The following is a 17,687-nucleotide window of genomic DNA, read 5'->3' on the forward strand; positions in this document are numbered from 1 at the left end:
AATCATTTCAGAATAATCTCTATCAGACATTAGTCATTCATCATCCCTCAAAGGAACAACCAAGTCATCTAAATCCACAAGTTCGAAGAAGAAAGAAAAATCATCCCAACTCAAGGACTTAGCTCAACAATTAATGGCAGAAGCAGCTTTGCTCCATAATGAAGATTCAGATTCAGAGTCTTCAGACGCATCAACACAACAACCAGCTAACTCAGCAAGTCAGAAAACCAAGTGGGTAGACTATCAGGATTCCTAAGACTTGTTTGAATTATAATTTACCCATGTGAATAAACAGTTGCTGAGCATGTGATTCCAATAGGAAAACTGTCTACATCAACACCGAAAGCAGTAGCAATTATCAGCCATCATTCCAAACAAGACATTATTCATGAATAGTAAAATTACTTTTAGTGTCCATCCATCATGATGTTCTCGATAATGTTCGCGTGATTCAACAGTCATTTGCTTTTAGCATCTTTCCAACTCACAATGCAGCTGGATTTCCTGCTTCAATGATTCAACTCAATCATCTCCAGTCTACTTAAGAAAACTCAAGTCTCATTAGAGAGGAGGCTGAAACTTCTGCATATTCTAAAACAACGGAACAGAAGCAAATATTCAGCTTGTAATTTCTCTGTTCAAAATTGTAAACACTTTAACTATCAAGGATGCCTGCGTGCACCAATATCCTTGCTTTCAGTTCAATTTGCTGACCCAATCGTCAGTAAATCAATTGTAAGTTTCTAAATAAGTTTTCAATAAAACTTATTTTCAAATATATCTGCATCATTACTTTAAATTCATTATTTTCATTATGAAGAATATTTTCATAACAACTGATTTTGAATGGCATAAAATTCTTACTCACAGTCAATTCATCGAGTATCTCAAGTTTAAGGTAAACACAGATCAATCATTTGTTCAATTCTTTCTATTTGTTTATAATAGTTGATTCCATGGTATATTTAATCCTGGTTATCCACCACATCAAATATCTCTTAATTAAATGGATCATTCATTCAATAGTACTTTTAATCCTAATCATCATTGTCCTTGGTACAATTGTCCTCATCAGTGTTTTTACCAGTAGTTACGTGTCACTTGGTATCAGAGCCAAGTGAGTGGTAATTGAGTTGTTATCTCTTTCATTGTCTTTGTTGTTCATTTTACAGCTTTCAATTCGGTTTATCTTGTTTGTTCACCTTCTAAGCTGTCCTGTTTAACTCTCAACCCAAACAGTAAGGCATGTTCCAAACAACAAGTCCATAGGATTGGCATAAGTGGAGAGGGAGTTTAGCAAATACTCGAGGAAGGTAAGCCGATAGGATTTCTGTCTTGCAAGTCTGTATTTTGAGCAATATGAGTAGATTATTTATATCTAATTCAATGGCCAACAGTAGCTCTAGATCCAGTCTAAGAACAATTCCAGATATAGTTAATGAAGAACAAAAATTAGATATCAAACAGATGACATTGTCGACTTTGGAGATTGGAATATCCCAAAGTTTCTACTAAAAACATTTACAAAAAGAAATGGTCAATAGCCTTTTTTAGAAGTGTGTGTGTGTATATATATATATATATCGCTCAAAATCTCTCCCTCGTTTTTCATCAAATTTATATATTCATACTATATACATGCTATCCATCACATTTATATATTCATATTATATACATGATATCTATCATACAAACTTGTTTTTGTAAAAACCATTCGTTTCTATTTTTATTTGTTAAAATGAAACGATATTAGCTGCGAGCTAGCACAGATTTGTACACAAACTTGCTGTAAAACTATTCCGTTTTAATTTTGTGGTCAGAAAAACCTGCCACAGTCCTCGACAGTGTCTCATTAAAATAAATTTTGTTCTAGGTTTGTTGTCGACATTGTCCGTTTATCAAACCCTATTTCCCTACCATCACCATCAATCCAACTTCTTGTTTTTTTCCCTATAGTTTTTCTTCAAAAAAAATAACAATAACAAATCCTCTTTCTATAAGAGAGGCATCAACAACCGTCTTACTCTTCCTCTCCATTTCTCTCTGTAACCCTCATGAAATTAAACACCCCAAACAACAAAACCCATATCTCCGTATTTGAAAAAGCACAGCCATGATTACTGGCAAGGACATTTACGATGTTCTTGCAGCCATAGTCCCCTTATACGTGGCTATGATCTTAGCCTACGGTTCCGTTAGGTGGTGGAAAATCTTCACGCCCGACCAATGCTCCGGCATAAACCGCTTCGTCGCTGTTTTCGCCGTCCCATTGCTCTCCTTCCACTTCGTATCCTCCAACGACCCTTACGCCATGAACTACCAATTCATCCTCGCCGACTCCCTCCAAAAAGTAGTCATCCTCGTTGCCCTCTTCCTCTGGCAAGCCTTCTCCAAGCGCGGCAACCTCGAGTGGATGATCACGCTCTTCTCCCTCTCCACCCTCCCCAACACCCTCGTCATGGGCATCCCTCTTTTACGCGCCATGTATGGCGACTTCTCCGGGACGCTGATGGTTCATATTGTCGTTTTGCAGAGCGTGGTCTGGTACACTCTCATGCTCTTCATGTTCGAGTACCACGGCGCGAAGCTGCTCATCTCTGAGCAGTTCCCGGAGACTGCAGCTTCGATCACGTCGTTCAAAGTTGACTCTGACGTCGTTTCGCTCAACGGTCGAGAGCCGCTGCAAACCGACGCGGAAATCAGCGATGACGGGAAGCTTCACGTGGTGGTGAAAAGATCGAATGCGTCGTCTATGGTATCTTCTTTCAACAAGTCACACGGGTTGAACTCTTTGAATTCGATGACCCCACGGGCTTCGAATCTCACGGGAGTCGAGATTTACTCGGTGCAGTCCTCTCGCGAGCCCACCCCGCGGGCTTCCAGCTTCAACCAGACGGATTTTTACGCCATGTTTAACGCCAGCAAGGCCCCAAGCCCCAAACACGGATATACAAATAGCTTTCAAGGCGGATTCGGGGACGTTTATTCGGTGCAGTCATCCGAAGGGGTGACGCCGTCAACTTCGAATTTCGATGAGGAGGCGATGAAGATGAGTAATATGAGTAATAAGAAGAGCGGGGCGAGGAGCATGAGTGGTGAGATCTTCATTGGTGGTCCGGCCTCTTCATACCTGCCTCCGAATCCCTTGTTTTCAGGGTCTACGAGTGGAGGGCTGAAGAAGAAAGATAGCGCTAGTGGTGGCGGTGGTGGTAGTGGTGGGGCATCGCCTAATAAGGAGCCTCATATGTTTGTTTGGAGTTCAAATGCATCGCCAGTTTCCAAAGGGAATCTTAGACATGCAATTAATCGAGCTGCTTCCACTGACTTTGGCGCTACCGATCCTTCCAAGGTTGCAGGTCTTCGTAAACATGATAGTGCTGCTGCATCGAAAGGTGAGCAAATAATTTTATGATCCCCATCCCTCAAACCAAATGTTTGTCGATTTTGTAAATTGCCAGAAAAGTACTTACATCAGCAGTTTTTGTTAATTGATACCTTATCGAAGGGACAAAAATTTAATTCTTCTATAACAAAATCAAGGAGCTTCGTTGATCTCCTTGACATAGATCTGGTTTTTTTTCTCCACTCTTGTCAAAATTCCTTTGTCAATTACCAAACCGTTTCATAAATATTTCGTTTTTCAACTTTTGTTTTCATTTTTACTAATAACAATTATCAAACAAGTTTTCAGTTCTGAAAAAAAAAGTTGCTCAAAACTAAAACCTAAAATTGAGAAATGAAATAGTAAAAGATCATATACTTGTTTTAAATAAAATTATATTTGTGAAAGATCATACATATATTTGAGTAAACAACACCTTCTCAAACCATTTAAGGAAAAAAATTTGACGAATCTATCAGTTACTAGATTAATCATACATAGGTAATGGAACTTATTTTTCTAATTTAAGGGTTAAATCTTGATTGTTATTTGGTTAATTTTATATCCTTGATTACATGTACAGGTATACACGAATTAATTGAGAATATGAGTCCTGGGAGTAAAATGAGAGGAGATAGCGAGCTTGAGATAGAAGAAGGATCGAATAAATTTCCACCGAGTGTGTCACCGTACAGTAGTAGTTGCCAAAAGAAGGTTGATATGGAAGGAGGTGTAGCAAAGAAGCACCAAATGCCTCCAGCAAGTGTCATGACTAGGCTTATTCTCATCATGGTCTGGAGAAAGCTCATTAGAAACCCCAACACTTACTCCAGCCTTCTTGGCGTGGCATGGTCTCTCATATCATACAAGTACATCTCTCTCTCTCTCTCTCTCTACAGTGAGTGCACCCATCATGCATTGTGTAGAAATCACTCAAACATATAACAAATGGTATCACATATTACGTGAACAAACCCTATCTAGAGGTGAAAATTATTGGGTCTCATCTTTACGAGATATGTGATAAAAGGAATGGGATTATTAATTGTGGTAAGATGGTTTATAAAAAAGCAATATATAATTTGTAGCTCGAGTGTTTAGGAGCACTCTTCTTACACACTTCAAATTCATTATTCAGTTTTCCATCGCTAGCATCTTGTATTAGTCTATTAATGTTATCGAAAATTGATCCACTAAAATGAATTTCTCAATTATTGGCAGGTGGAAAATCAAAATGCCAACAATTGTAAGTGGATCCATATCAATATTATCTGATGCTGGCTTAGGAATGGCTATGTTCAGTCTCGGTATATATTTAACTTCAGTTGACTTATTATATTGACCTTATTGTACCATATGTACTTCAAATGATTTTTTCTTGTTAATTAATGATAGATCATCACTTATATTTCCAGGATTATTCATGGCCTTACAACCAAAGATCATAGCTTGTGGAAAATCTGTTGCAACATTTGCAATGGCTGTTAGGTTCTTAACAGGCCCAGCAGTGATTGCTGCAACTTCTATTGCTGTCGGTCTTCGTGGAGTTCTTTTGCATGTTGCAATAGTTCAGGTTCTCCAACTCAACCTTTCCAACCATCCCCACATTTCTAAAATCTTATGTTAACAGTTTTTTTATCAAATGGACACTGCATCATAATCCATTCACAAAGGCCTCCACAAACCCTAATACATAATACAATGCCTAATTTAACACAACGTAATTAGATATGCACACTATTTATGCCACAAGATTACATATGTAATTAATTGCTTAATTTCATTTTTCTTTCTGCAGGCTGCTCTTCCTCAAGGCATAGTTCCTTTTGTATTTGCCAAGGAATACAATGTCCACGCGGACATACTTAGCACTGCGTAAGTTTATCTATTTATTTGAAGTACATGATGAAAAAGGGACATGATTTCCAAATATCCTGTTTTCTTTTCGTTTTTTTTTTCACATTCACATTCATCTTTATTTTTGTTTTTGATTCTTCTTTATTTATATAATTTAAAAGTCAGAAATAAGTAAAGGATATAAAAGCATAACACTGTATGTGAAGATCACTTTTTCTTAAAAAAAATCTGACTTGAATATTATGGTGTTGCAATTATTGCAGTGTTATTTTTGGAATGCTTGTTGCCTTGCCTATAACAATACTCTACTATATTCTTCTCGACCTCTAGTTTCTGAGACAATCAAGGCAGAAGAAAAACACACACAACTGTATATCCAAGTCAGGCTTAGGTGGATGGAGAGGATCAAAATGTCCTTCAGAAAGAAATTCATATGCATGCCATTGGATTCAGTGTTCAACAAAATACACACCATGCTCTGCATCTGACAGCTGAGTACCTTGATTTAGCGTTCACTTATATATTTAATTTTGCTACCTCGTTGTAGTATTATATATATATATATATATATATATTTTTTTTTTTTTTTGGGTGCAGAAATATTAGTATGTTAGTTTGGTTAGATAGAAATTATGTAATAGGTTACAGCTTAGAATTAGCCAGAGAAAGGTTAATTAATTGTTACTTGTTTCTTTTTATTCTTTGGGTGTAAATTTTTATGCGTTTATGCACCAATATCAATGTAGCTCTTTGCTTCACTTGGACACAAATAGACCTAGCATTCGTGCTGTGTTTCTCGTGTTCGTGTCGCTTTCGTGTCATACCCGATAGTTTAACGGGCTGTGTCATGTAATACCCGTTGAAGTAAATGGGTAATATGACCCGATCCGAATTTGATGTGAAAATTACTTAACACACAAATTAAACTCTATTGTTGACAATTATAGCAAAGATGTAAGTAGGGATCGTTCTAGACCGAGGATTAACTAGGGATGCTAATCACTCATTTCTTGGTCTACTTCGGTTACAACTTGATCTACGGTGAGATCAGACCAGGTGCGAGATTGTTATCAGGTAATATGACCCGACCCGTTACCCGTTAAGAAAAATATTTTTTAAATCAATAAAAATGAAAATGAAAAACATAATTTGACCCAAAAAATGTAAAACATAATACTAAATTAGTATATATATATATATATTAAATTTCGGAGTTAACCCTTTCATGAAAGTTGTAAAACTTTTCATTACGAGTGATTACATTTTTCACACTTCTACAATAATTATTATTAATTTTATTAATTTTGCACTCAAATAAAAAATAATGTTCATGAGATTTGGCTGGTTTTAAAAATCTAAACGACCATGTAACCATCGTCTAAGCGTTGAGGATGCAATTATGAACGTTTATTATGCTTTCACATCTTTCAGACTTATACATTAATGATTATGAAGAATTTTGTTTATTTTGAACTCCCTAAAAATACTATTCATGAGAGTTTGTATGGTTTTAAAAATTCAAACGATCATATACCCATCCTCAAAGCGTAGAGGATGCGACTACGAGCGTTTGCATATATTTTTCATATTTTTTGCACATGTAAATTAATTATTTTTTTTAAATTTGTTTGGTATTTTTAAATTACTTGATATTTTTATTTTTAATGTGTTTTTATGATTTTTAATCTCAATCTTTGCCTATAATATACTATAAAAATAAAACTTAAATTTTAAAATTTATAGAGAATAATAATTAATAAACAATATATACAAATTCATTATATCTATTGTATTTTATAGTAAGTTTTTTTTTAATAGTTTAAAAAATTAAAATCATCAAAATAACTTTTTCCTTATCGTGTTGAAATAGATTACTCACGTGTCACTCTCGTGTAAACTTGTTAAAGACTCGTTATTATCGTGTGACCCGATAATGACCCGATTAGTTATCACGTTGATTCGAAATCCATTATTTTCGTGTCGTGTAAAAAATTACCAAGTCTAAACACAAATCCATGCAATATATATATATATATATATACACACACACATATATTTCGACCTAGTTTTATTTAGTTGTACTTTTTTAGGTGGTAGTTCGGGTTTTTGAAGAAGAGCCTGCAGAGGCTTAGGTTGCAGAGGGTGATTTTTTTTTCATTAATTAATTAATTATTAATATTTATTTTTTCACCCCAACGTGGTAAATTTGGTGGGCCAAAGCTGCGCCATATTATCAATTAAGGAAGCATTTGACAGATATACTATCGGAAATATAAATATTGTACAGAAATCAATCTTTTTAAGTGTGAAAGTGAAACAAAATATTAAAAGTAGCAAAGTACAAATTTCACAATATTTAAAGATAATAAAAGTGACAATTATCCTGTTTATTAACACCAAATACTAGCTTTTTAATTTATAGATTCACCCAATCCAGTTCAGCTCCACATTATATTATATATATATATATATATATATATATATATATATATATATTATACCCATACTAAAACCCCAATGAAGTTGTACTGTTCACGGACAGTGCGCGGACCAAAATGCCCCTCAATTCGTTTGTTAAGCCACTTTTTGCCATCTTTTTTACAGTAAAATGACTTCCTTGCCCTCCTAGGCCATTCTTCTGTCATTGTGTTTAAAGCAACTGATGGCAGGCAAAAAATATATTAAAAAATATGAATTAAATCCGGCCACATGTTGTGTGGCACGACAAACTATAAAAATTTATAAAAAAAATTAGAGCAGGGAAAGAAAATGATTAAAAATGGTGAGGCCGGTTTGGTGCTCTTCTACACCACGTGTCCACCATCCGTGACCGTGAAGCCTTTCTTTTTTTGAAAGTTTTAACGAAAAACTCACGGTACTGTTCACTTTAACAAAAAAATCACATTTTTACATTAAAAAGTCAAACTTGATAATATTCACTTTACCTTTATTTTGTCCTTATCATTAAAACTCAAAGTTTTCAAGGTCTTTTCATAAGTTTTTTTTTTCTTTTAACCTGTTCTTGGTTTTTTAAACCCACACACATGATATGTGGTACAGAAAAAGATAAACAAATGATAAAAAAATCGGTTGTAGGACGAAAAACTGATTAAAAAATATCAGATGTTCAACCCGACCACAGGATTGTGGCACAAAAAGGATAAAAATGATATTCTATTCTATATATACTAAAGCTCAGCGGATGGGTACTGTTCATTAACAGTGCCCATCCGGTTTTACCCCTCTTTCATTTTTTTTTGCAGCTTGCTCCCGTTTGAAAGGTGCTTTTTGGTGTTTTTGGTTGAGCTTTGGCCACGTTGCATTTTGTAGGAAAGATACTGGAAGAGCATTACACCTTTACTTCCACTTCCAGCATCTTCCACTTTTTCATTTCCTATTCTTTTCTTCTCTCTGTTTTTCCGTCTCTCTTTGTGTTTCTCTATGTGTGACTCGCTGTTTTTATCGCGATCTGATCGTTTAGAATGGTGGTTGGTCTGTTTTTTCCCCCTGTTTTCCGCAGAGGAATCGCAACGATTTGGGTGCGTTGGTTGTTGTGTGCCATTATTCTGTGCTTGGTTGGTAAGAAATTTTTTTAATTGATTGTTGTAAAATTCGATTCCTGCTAAGTGTTTTCTTTATTTTTTCCTATTTTGCGTGTGGATCTTTTGTCTGATTTTGTTTTTGGTTGCAGGAAACATTTATCTTCCAACTTTAGGGTTTTGTTGTGGGAGTTTGCAAACCCTTTCTGGGCCAGGTATATAGTTTATCTTTGCACTGTGCTTTTTATTAGATCTTGGAATTCACATTTTCGTTTTTTTTTTTCTTGGGTTTTCTTGGTTTCCTGAGAAAATTGGGGTTGTTTGGCTTATATTATATTGCACAAATTTGAGCTGAATTTTACTGGGTTTGTATTTGTTTTTGGAATCGGTCTCCAACAATCTTCGTGATCTTCACGTTTTTTCTTTTTAAAGTAAAATTTTATGTTCTTCTTTTCTTGATGGATATGCTTTTGTTTGTAGGTTGATCATGTTGTTTCATTTTGTGAAACAATGTAGCCTTTGTCAATCAAATGCTTTGCTGAAACATCCAATAAGAAGAATAAAATAACTATGGTAAGAAGCAACCTAATTTCAGAAATTTTATGTGATTCAGTTTTTAAATTATAATCTTCTAAAAACCTTTTGTAGATTGCAAAGCCATTGGAGAGAGGACTTGCTGAGGACATTGAGAATGTATATAAGCTACAGTGTTCGTTTCTGCATTGCAGGTTGAGTATAATTTCCTAGATTTGATTTATGCCTTCAATCGTGTTAAGTCGGTTAAATGTACTATTTGGTTTTTGGGGTTGAATAATGCTATCTGAATCTTGGGTTTAAAATTTTTGTAGCCTTGAGTTGAACTTGATCCAGAGCTAATGCAAATGGATTTTATTATTCCTATATATAAATGAATGATGGCTGTTGAAATTTTTTTCATTTATTGATATCGTAGTTTGCCATCGTCTGTCTGATTCCTTCATGTAAAAGAATTACTGATAATTAATTACAACTGTATTAACATTTTGTTTCAGTTGTAACTCTTTTTTTTTCTCCGGATGATCCAAATTGTTTTATTTGCAATGAATGCTTAAAGGAAAATGTGCTCTTATGGGATATTCCATGTTCAAGTAATTATACAAATGAAGCACTGGGATGATTGTCAATGAGGAATACTAGACTAGCCATTTTTGTATATCAATGACAAGGCATTTGAAATGTCTTTTCTGTAAGTCATATAAACTTAGACAACTTTGTAAAAATATTTGCTCCATTTTCTACATGTTTATCTTAGTCTTTGGTTATTTATATGTTAAAAATATAGTCTATAGTTATATTTTCGCTCCCGCAACAACGTGCGGGTAAAATTTACTAGTATATACTAAAACCCAAACTCTGGTGCACTGTTTTTCACTGTTCGTGAACAGTAAAAGGGCGGAAATGCCCCTAATTTTTTTGTTTGCTTAGCTGTTTTGCTGCTGCTTCCCACAGCTAAAAGACGCCTTTGCCCTTCTAACCCATGCGTCTGTCTTCCGTGTGTTTTTTGGTTCCATCTTCTTTTTGGTTCTATCCTTTTTACACGTGTTGCTCACCGTTGCCCTTTTAGGCTGCACACGTCGATCATCGTTGAAGGCTCTGCTTGGATTTCTTCTCGACCTTTTCTTCCGTGTTTCTTTCTCTCTCCCATAGCATTTTGCTTTGTTTCGAACTTGGCTTTCTTCCTCTCTCGCACTGCCCCTTTTGTTGCTGTCTAATGTTTCCGTCTTTGTCTCGGCGCGATCATCCACCGCCGTTTTTGTTGCTGGAATAGTTTTCTGCTCCTGCGAATTTCTTTGGTTCGAAAGCCTTAGGTGGCTACAAGTTTTTGCCGTTTCGATTTCATCGAAATTCATTCTTTTCCTCGCGTGATCTAGCGTTTTCGGGTGAGTTTCTTTTTCAGTATGCCTAATTTAATTTCTTTTTTATGGTTTTTGATTTGCAGGTGGAGGTTGTGTTTGGATTTTTTTTCCTGTGATTTCGGGGTTATCTCTGTGTGCTTTGATCTTGCGTGTGGTTGTCTAATTTGATTCGATTTTTTCTTTCAAGAAACACTGGTCATAAAATTTTAGAGCTTTTATGTGCAGCGTTGATAGCCCTTTGTGCTGAGTGTATACAATTTTTGTTTTTCCTTTTTGAGTCTTTTGTTTAAGAAATTTTTTTTATTTTTTTTGGGTGGCCTTTGGTCTGCAGATTCAACTTCTATTTAAATTTTGGTTTTTTTTTCTTTTTCTATTTTTTTCAAAATTTGGTTGTTTTGTTTATGTGTTCAGATGCCTGATTTTCCGACCAGAGAACTAGACCTCACTACTATCGGTAAACGATGCCTTTTACTCCCATGACAATTATTCAGGTATTGCATATTGGATTTCAATTCAGTTTTTAGAAAACAGACAGGTAGTTCTTTGATTCTGCAGGTGAAGATAATACACACGGTAACAGAGTACTCCTGCACCTCTGAATAACGGGTCAACAACCCAACTCCAAACTAGCAAGCAACAGACCATCCATAACCCTCATAAAGTCGAATGGGCCACCACCAGGAAGGCCCCTCCAAACCCTCAGCATCAGCATCAGCATCTTGGTAAATCTCACTCATGCTCTACTTCACAAGTTCATTGTTATTTTTCGTAATATATTCTGATTTCTAGAACTGTAAATTTGGATGTGGAAATGAATTTTCTGTGCAAATTTGGATATTTGGATGTTGGTTAAAATTAGGGGAATGGCTCCGATTTTGTTAGTCAATTAATTTAATTTTTTGTTTATCTCAAGCTTCTAAATGATTTCCTGCATCATTGCTTAGTTTTACTCACTGAAATTTGAGGGGTGAATCTTTTACCTTATGACCTCATTTGTGATTATCAAGTGCATAATTTTCTTTTGATCAGATTTACTTTGAAGTGAATGCCAAACTGCGGTGTGATGTTCAAACTTTGTGGCCTTTTGAAATAGTTGGGAGCATAATTCATTCTACTACAGATTGTTCCCCTTTCCATTTCCATGAGGTAAAAGCTCAAATCTCTGTATTTTTGTGTTGGAGAAGTTGGTGGAACAAATTGTGCATTACTCTACATATGACCAATGTCTATCATTTTACCTATTTTGATAATGCTTGAATTATGCTTCTTGGTTTTTAATTGGGTTTTTGTGTAGTGAGTTGGATAGATAGTTCATAGCATAGGTTTGGTTGCATATTTATTGGACAAAGAAAAACACGGAGAGGCACAACACACTGAGGATAAACTTTTTGTCTTCAGGTTAGCACTACTGCTTTTTCCTACCAGTCATAGGAGTGCTAATAGTGTTGAGAACAATGCCTAATTTAGTTTAACTTTTCTCATTTTGATAATTACCTTTTCCACTGCCTTCTTGAACTTGGAATTAGTTTGATAGCATTTTGGTTTTAAGCGTTTATAAAAGTATTTCATTCCAATGAGCAAGTCATTGATCTATTAACTCTTATTTTGTTGAAGATTTAGTGCTAAGAGCTAGGAGTTACAAGTATTACATTCCACTCACCAAGTCATTGATATATTAACTCTTATTCGCTAGAGGATTGAGATTTTAACTCTTCTCATCTTTGCTGCAGCCAATAACAAGAATAAACATTCTCCATTGCTTCGCCTGCTTCTACCAACAAATTGAAACCTAAACATTAAAATTTCATCACTATGATTTCACCCATTTATCATAAAATTGGTAGACATAACTTCATACCATCTCAGAGTAGAAATAAAGGTTTTAATTTTCTTTTACTCTGTTATTGCTCACTCTCTGTTTACTTTTCCTCAATTTAAGTCTCCAAACAAGCTACCGTTTGTAAGTCCTATCAATCTTCAATTTTTATTTTTCTTGCTTTGATTTCAGTTTTTTATTACTAATTTTAATCATTTGTGTCCACTACTGATATCTTGGTATGTTAGTTTGAAAACGCGTCCCTTTGAATTGTAAAATCTGGCAAATTATTTGAAGCAATTTTGATTTCAGCTTTTTGGTCTTTACAAATAGGAAGATGAGGAGACAAAAATAAGTACAAAGGGATGGATTTAGCTTCCACTTTTGAGGTTCCAGGCACCCAAAAACTGTCGACTGGTGAGCTCAAAAAAAAAAAATTCTCAATTTGATATAAAGTTTGGATTTTCAAGTCGGGATTGGATTTAATTGTACATTTAATTTGATGGGTTCGATTTATATGCAAGGACTTTTCTTTTATTAATGCATAAAATACTAATTAAATTTTAATTAAGATGCTAACTTTGTAAGTACCCTGGAATTAACAATATAGCTGGAGTTCTCTACTGGCTTAAGCACAGTAGAGAACTCAAGTACAGATCTCTCTATCTGTTTCTCAATCCTAGAACCTCTAGCCTCCGCAAGAAGGTTCGTCTCTCTCGCTCTCTCTCACTTTTTTTTTTAATTCGTAATCGAATTTCCTTTGCATAAATGCTAGATCTGTTGCAGTGGGGCCGCAAATCCTACCCTCTGTTTGTTACTTTATTCCAATTCTTGCAATCAATTTTCATCGTTTATTTGGTCAATTCTTGCATTGTTTTATTTGGTGAATTCTCGATTAACGACTGGTTCTTCTTGCTTGGTCTAATTGGGTAACTTAAGAATTTCATCTATTGATTAAATTTCATGTGAGAATTTTTTTTTCCTGATGGATCCTTTTTTTTACCATTATTCAATTTTTTTTTTAATTATGTAGCCGAATGAGTTCGGTATTCCTTTGGAGTCTCTGCAAGTTTAAAGTAATCTATGTTGTTGTTTTGATTGTGCGTTTTGTGACTTACGCTATTTTAATAAGAATGTTTTCAATTTAGTGTAATCTCAATCTCAATGAGTTTTTATGATACGCCTTATCGGTGAATTTATTTACATTTTTCAATGTTGGTCTCGACGATTGTGATCACTACACTGTGGATTTTGTTTGAATTCCCAAATTTTGTTGAACATTTGACAAATGCTTCTTGAATAAATTTCGAGTAAAGAACATCTAAATATGACAATTTCAGGGTTTCAAATTCATTGGAAAATATGAAATAATATTGCATAGTTTTTTATTAATGTGAAAAATTGGTACTTTTGTAGTGATATATGCTTTTCGAGAAAGTTGTAAAGTTTGATACTTTCCAGCTTTAATCTATTTTTTCCGTTGTCTTAAGGTATAGATCCCCGCATTTAATTTACTTTTTTTTTTCAGGAGCAGTTTGAAGGATTAAAATGTTGTCATTTGGTATAGATGATCTTGGTTTAGCAAATTGATAGCGAGATGGAACACCCCTAACTGCGTTGTAAGTTCGACTCACTCATCCTATAAGAGTTGCTTCATAATTGTAATATTCAAAACCAGATGACTTTTTCAGTTATGGTTTGATTATTATTTTCCTTTTCAGTTGTTATTCTTCATTTTTGATGTGGTTGCTGTTTGTGATTTCCATTCCATGTGATCCATACTCTCAGTTTTCTTTTCAGAATTCCTCTCTTTGCCTTTTCCCAATGTTAATATTTTTCTCCATGATAGAAATTTTGGGGTCTATGTTAATGTTTTATTTTATTTTTTAAATTTAGATCCTACAAGTTCAAGGCATTGATGATGGAATTATGTTAATGTTTTATTTTATTTTTTAAATTTAGATCCTACAAGTTCAAGGCATTGATGATGGAATTAAATTCAACGCTGCTCATTGTTCCTTATTGTAGATAAGGTTGTACAAGAGCAAGATGTAGCATCGCGCGGGCAGTCTTGCTAATATATCCTATAAACCATTCCATCCTAATAAAAAGGAAAATTTCCTATACAATTTAATCATTATCGGTTATGGGGTAGGAGCCCTCATCATAGTTACCATGATCCATGTCAATGTATTTCAAACGACCCATTTTTTATTTGGTTCCAATTGAACGAAACAGTCCATCTTAAGGTTACCTTCTAAGAATCAACCATCTACAAAATCATCTATGCACAAATCTGCACAGTTCAGATAATTTTTCCAGAAAATAATTGATAACGTAAGTAAAAATTAGATAGTTTCGATCATCTAAATGCATCACGTTGCACCGCAATAAATAGATGGATATTTGTATAGCCATTAGGTTAGATCATGATCCAAAACCACGCATGTGTGGAGTTCCTTGGTATCACCTCAGTGGCGAAGCTACGTGAGGACGAGGAGTAGCGGCCGTCCCTCCCTTCGCCGGAAAACATGCCTAGGAGCGCTAGTTCAGCCTCTCTGCTCTCGTCGAAAATGAGAATTTCCACTCCGGTGATTTGGTTTCTGCTGCTGTGCAGCAAAGATGGATTTGTTTTTTTCCTCTTTTTTATTAGATTTTGGAGAAGGAAATCTGAAAAAAAATGTAGTTGCAGACGGACGGAACTTGCGAAGAAGATGAAGGTGTGTTTGATATTCCCTATACCAAACGGTGTCGTTTGGCAATGTTGATCCTTTTTTTATATTTTTCTCTCTTAAAAATTAAAACTGATTGTACTGACACATTTGTTTACATTTTTTTCTCTTAAAAGTTAAGACTGATTGTACTGACACACCCTTCTCCTTCGGTCCCTTCTGCCCCACTTTGTTTTCCCATTTCCCCCTCCTCTTTTTTTCTATTCTAACCGCACCTTTGTTTTGGTTTGTTAATCAATTTCTTTCTCTTTTTTATTATCTTTCTTGTATGTATTTTCCCTCTTTTGAATACCTCAACATATGTATTTTAAACTCTCACATTATCTATAAATATTGTATTAATTTTTAAAAAATAATATAAATATTGTTTAATGCTTATTTTACAATAAAAGAAATTCATTTAAATCCATCTAGGCTCTTACCTAAATCTCGCTTAGGCGCTACAAGCTCCAGTCCGCTGCCTGACTAGTGCTTAACGTTTTTTTAGAATCTAATCCTAACTAATTTAAGCTTCTTACATGGCTTTAATATTACCGTTTACAACTGCTTTGGTGAAGAGATGGTTTGCTGTTATGAATATTGATTCAAAATTTTGCACTCTCCAATGTGAAAGCAACCATTTCAATTGAACCTTGCACTCTTTGGAATTTCGCCCCTCCCCTCCGTAAATCTTGGCTTCGCCACTGGCCTCAAAGGTGATCTTGCCAGCTCTTCTTAAGCATAAAAAATATGGGATTTAGGATGAGATTCTATGGGAAATTAATCAATAATAAGATGTAGAAACTTGAAGACATTGGACAAGGAAAAGTATATAATTATTGTTTGTTATGCATCTATGTTATTATTGACATAGTTTGCGTTATATATTCTAACGCTTTCTCACGTGATGAAGCGAAGGAGTGTCGTCTATTATGCACGTGAAGGTGTTTTTCTTTGTAAATCTGTCTTCTCTCTGAGACGTGTCTGCAATAGACAAAACAGAGATAACAGCTCCTGAAGAAATTGAGTTACACATTTACATTTCCGAATGCCTAGAATACCGATATTTACATATTATATGCAGATTGTAAGGGAAAATTAATGATTTTGTAAAAAGAAAAAAGAAAAGAAAGGTATTAATGTTATAAATTTATTGCATATTGATGACAAATATGAGAATCGTTGTCCTAAAGAAACTATGCGGATTACTTTTATGAATTTCTTATTTTCATGATTTAGTGAAAAACAAATTATCTATTAACATTGTTTTGTGAAAAACAAAGTACCTATTATTTAAATTTCAAATGAAACAATGTACCCTTTTCTTGTTCCAAAGAGCAACAATCATTAAACAATATAAAGTAGTACATTTGAAATCAAAACTATAAGCAAATAGTGAGAAGATATAAACGACGCTGCTTCAAAAGCTGGCGGCGTCAAATCTTGCTCTTACTTTGATCAGAAGCTGTTTCTGATGTACTTGGTAGACCATCCTTGTTCAATAAATGCACCAACGAAAATGGAGGCCTGTTCAGCCAAACCAGATTGGTCATCCCCATATCAAACTGCAACGCAAAAGAGTGTGCTGCCGTATTGCCTGTTCTTGGAACCCAAGACCAGTGACAAACTTGGAAGACATTCCTAATCTCCATAATCTAACAAAGAACTGGGAAAATCTCCCAATTGCCAATTCTACACCTGTTCTTCATAAATCTACCACTAATATACCTTGAAATTTGAGAATCTTTTATTTCAATCCAATCTTAGAGACTAACACGACCATAAATTAGTTAGCACTTAAGAAAGACCACCAATGACCAACCCTTCAAACTGTTGCTTATTGTAGGGAAATCAAATCACATTAACAAGTATAAAGGAGGATTAAGAAGTTTCATTGGAGCCCTACCACCAATGGATCGATCAAGTAGAAAATTTCTGCTGGATTTTCTCTTTTTTTTTTTTTTTTTTTTTTTTTTTTTTTTTTTTTTTAACAAGCTAGTATTTACACTAGTGAGTGAGGGAGTGAGCTTAGCCTCACACTGGGCTAACCATAATAATGTGGTTCAAATTCACCTTTGATAAGAATCGAAACTAAAATCTCTTACTTACAAGTGAAAAAGAATACCATTAGACTGTAGTATAAGTGACAACTGGATTTTCTCTTTTCAAGCAAAACTGTACAAAGGCTCAATACAGACTTATTAATCTGTAAAATGCCACACAAACAAACTTACACCAATTATAATTCTAAAACTTCAGACCAATGCTTTGGCAAAAGAATAGAGAGGTACAAGAGTTTGGAAAACTTCATCGCCAAGATGTAGTAAAAGGAAAACCCTGTTACATACATAATCGCCATGCTCGGTTTTATTTAAGGGGTTGATTTCCACCCTTGAGAAGGAATGACAGAAACAGACTCACAAAAACCAGTAGCCACGCCGTCAAGTGCAACATTTCAATCAAACAAGAATAAAATGAAACACATGA

General features: G+C 34.7%; 1 protein-coding gene and 3 long non-coding RNA genes across 7 annotated transcripts; all 4 read left to right on the forward strand.

Annotated features, from left to right (window-relative positions):
* Positions 1-1,912: 1,912 nt before the first annotated feature.
* On the forward strand, positions 1,913-6,036 carry LOC126608396 (auxin efflux carrier component 2-like). 2 transcript variants are annotated; one of them, XM_050276273.1, is made up of 6 exons: positions 1,913-3,392; positions 3,966-4,251; positions 4,604-4,689; positions 4,798-4,955; positions 5,181-5,257; positions 5,570-6,036. In XM_050276273.1, the coding sequence occupies exons 1-6, from the start codon at positions 2,114-2,116 to the stop codon at positions 5,574-5,576; spliced, it is 1,893 nt and encodes a 630-aa protein (XP_050132230.1). In that variant the 5' UTR covers positions 1,913-2,113; the 3' UTR covers positions 5,577-6,036. The 2 variants fall into 2 exon arrangements, with proteins under 2 accessions (XP_050132230.1, XP_050132229.1); XM_050276272.1 differs by having other exon boundaries at positions 1,915-3,392; positions 5,503-6,036.
* A 2,102-nt stretch (positions 6,037-8,138) lies between these two features.
* LOC126608407 (uncharacterized) lies at positions 8,139-9,668 on the forward strand. 3 transcript variants are annotated; one of them, XR_007617861.1, is made up of 5 exons: positions 8,139-8,520; positions 8,760-8,818; positions 8,931-8,993; positions 9,259-9,351; positions 9,427-9,668. It is a non-coding gene; the product is annotated as an uncharacterized LOC126608407 (long non-coding RNA). The 3 variants fall into 3 exon arrangements; XR_007617859.1 differs by having other exon boundaries at positions 8,139-8,818; XR_007617860.1 differs by having other exon boundaries at positions 8,139-8,818; positions 9,295-9,351.
* A 1,430-nt stretch (positions 9,669-11,098) lies between these two features.
* Positions 11,099-12,908, forward strand: LOC126608411 (uncharacterized). The gene is made up of 4 exons (XR_007617865.1): positions 11,099-11,127; positions 11,229-11,395; positions 11,703-11,819; positions 12,823-12,908. It is a non-coding gene; the product is annotated as an uncharacterized LOC126608411 (long non-coding RNA).
* Positions 12,909-13,082: 174 nt separating this feature from the next.
* Positions 13,083-14,582, forward strand: LOC126608409 (uncharacterized). The gene is made up of 3 exons (XR_007617863.1): positions 13,083-13,194; positions 14,018-14,108; positions 14,452-14,582. It is a non-coding gene; the product is annotated as an uncharacterized LOC126608409 (long non-coding RNA).
* Positions 14,583-17,687: the final 3,105 nt, after the last annotated feature.

The sequence above is a fragment of the Malus sylvestris genome, chromosome 16 (assembly GCF_916048215.2).
Source record: "Malus sylvestris chromosome 16, drMalSylv7.2, whole genome shotgun sequence".
NCBI lineage: Eukaryota > Viridiplantae > Streptophyta > Magnoliopsida > Rosales > Rosaceae > Malus > Malus sylvestris.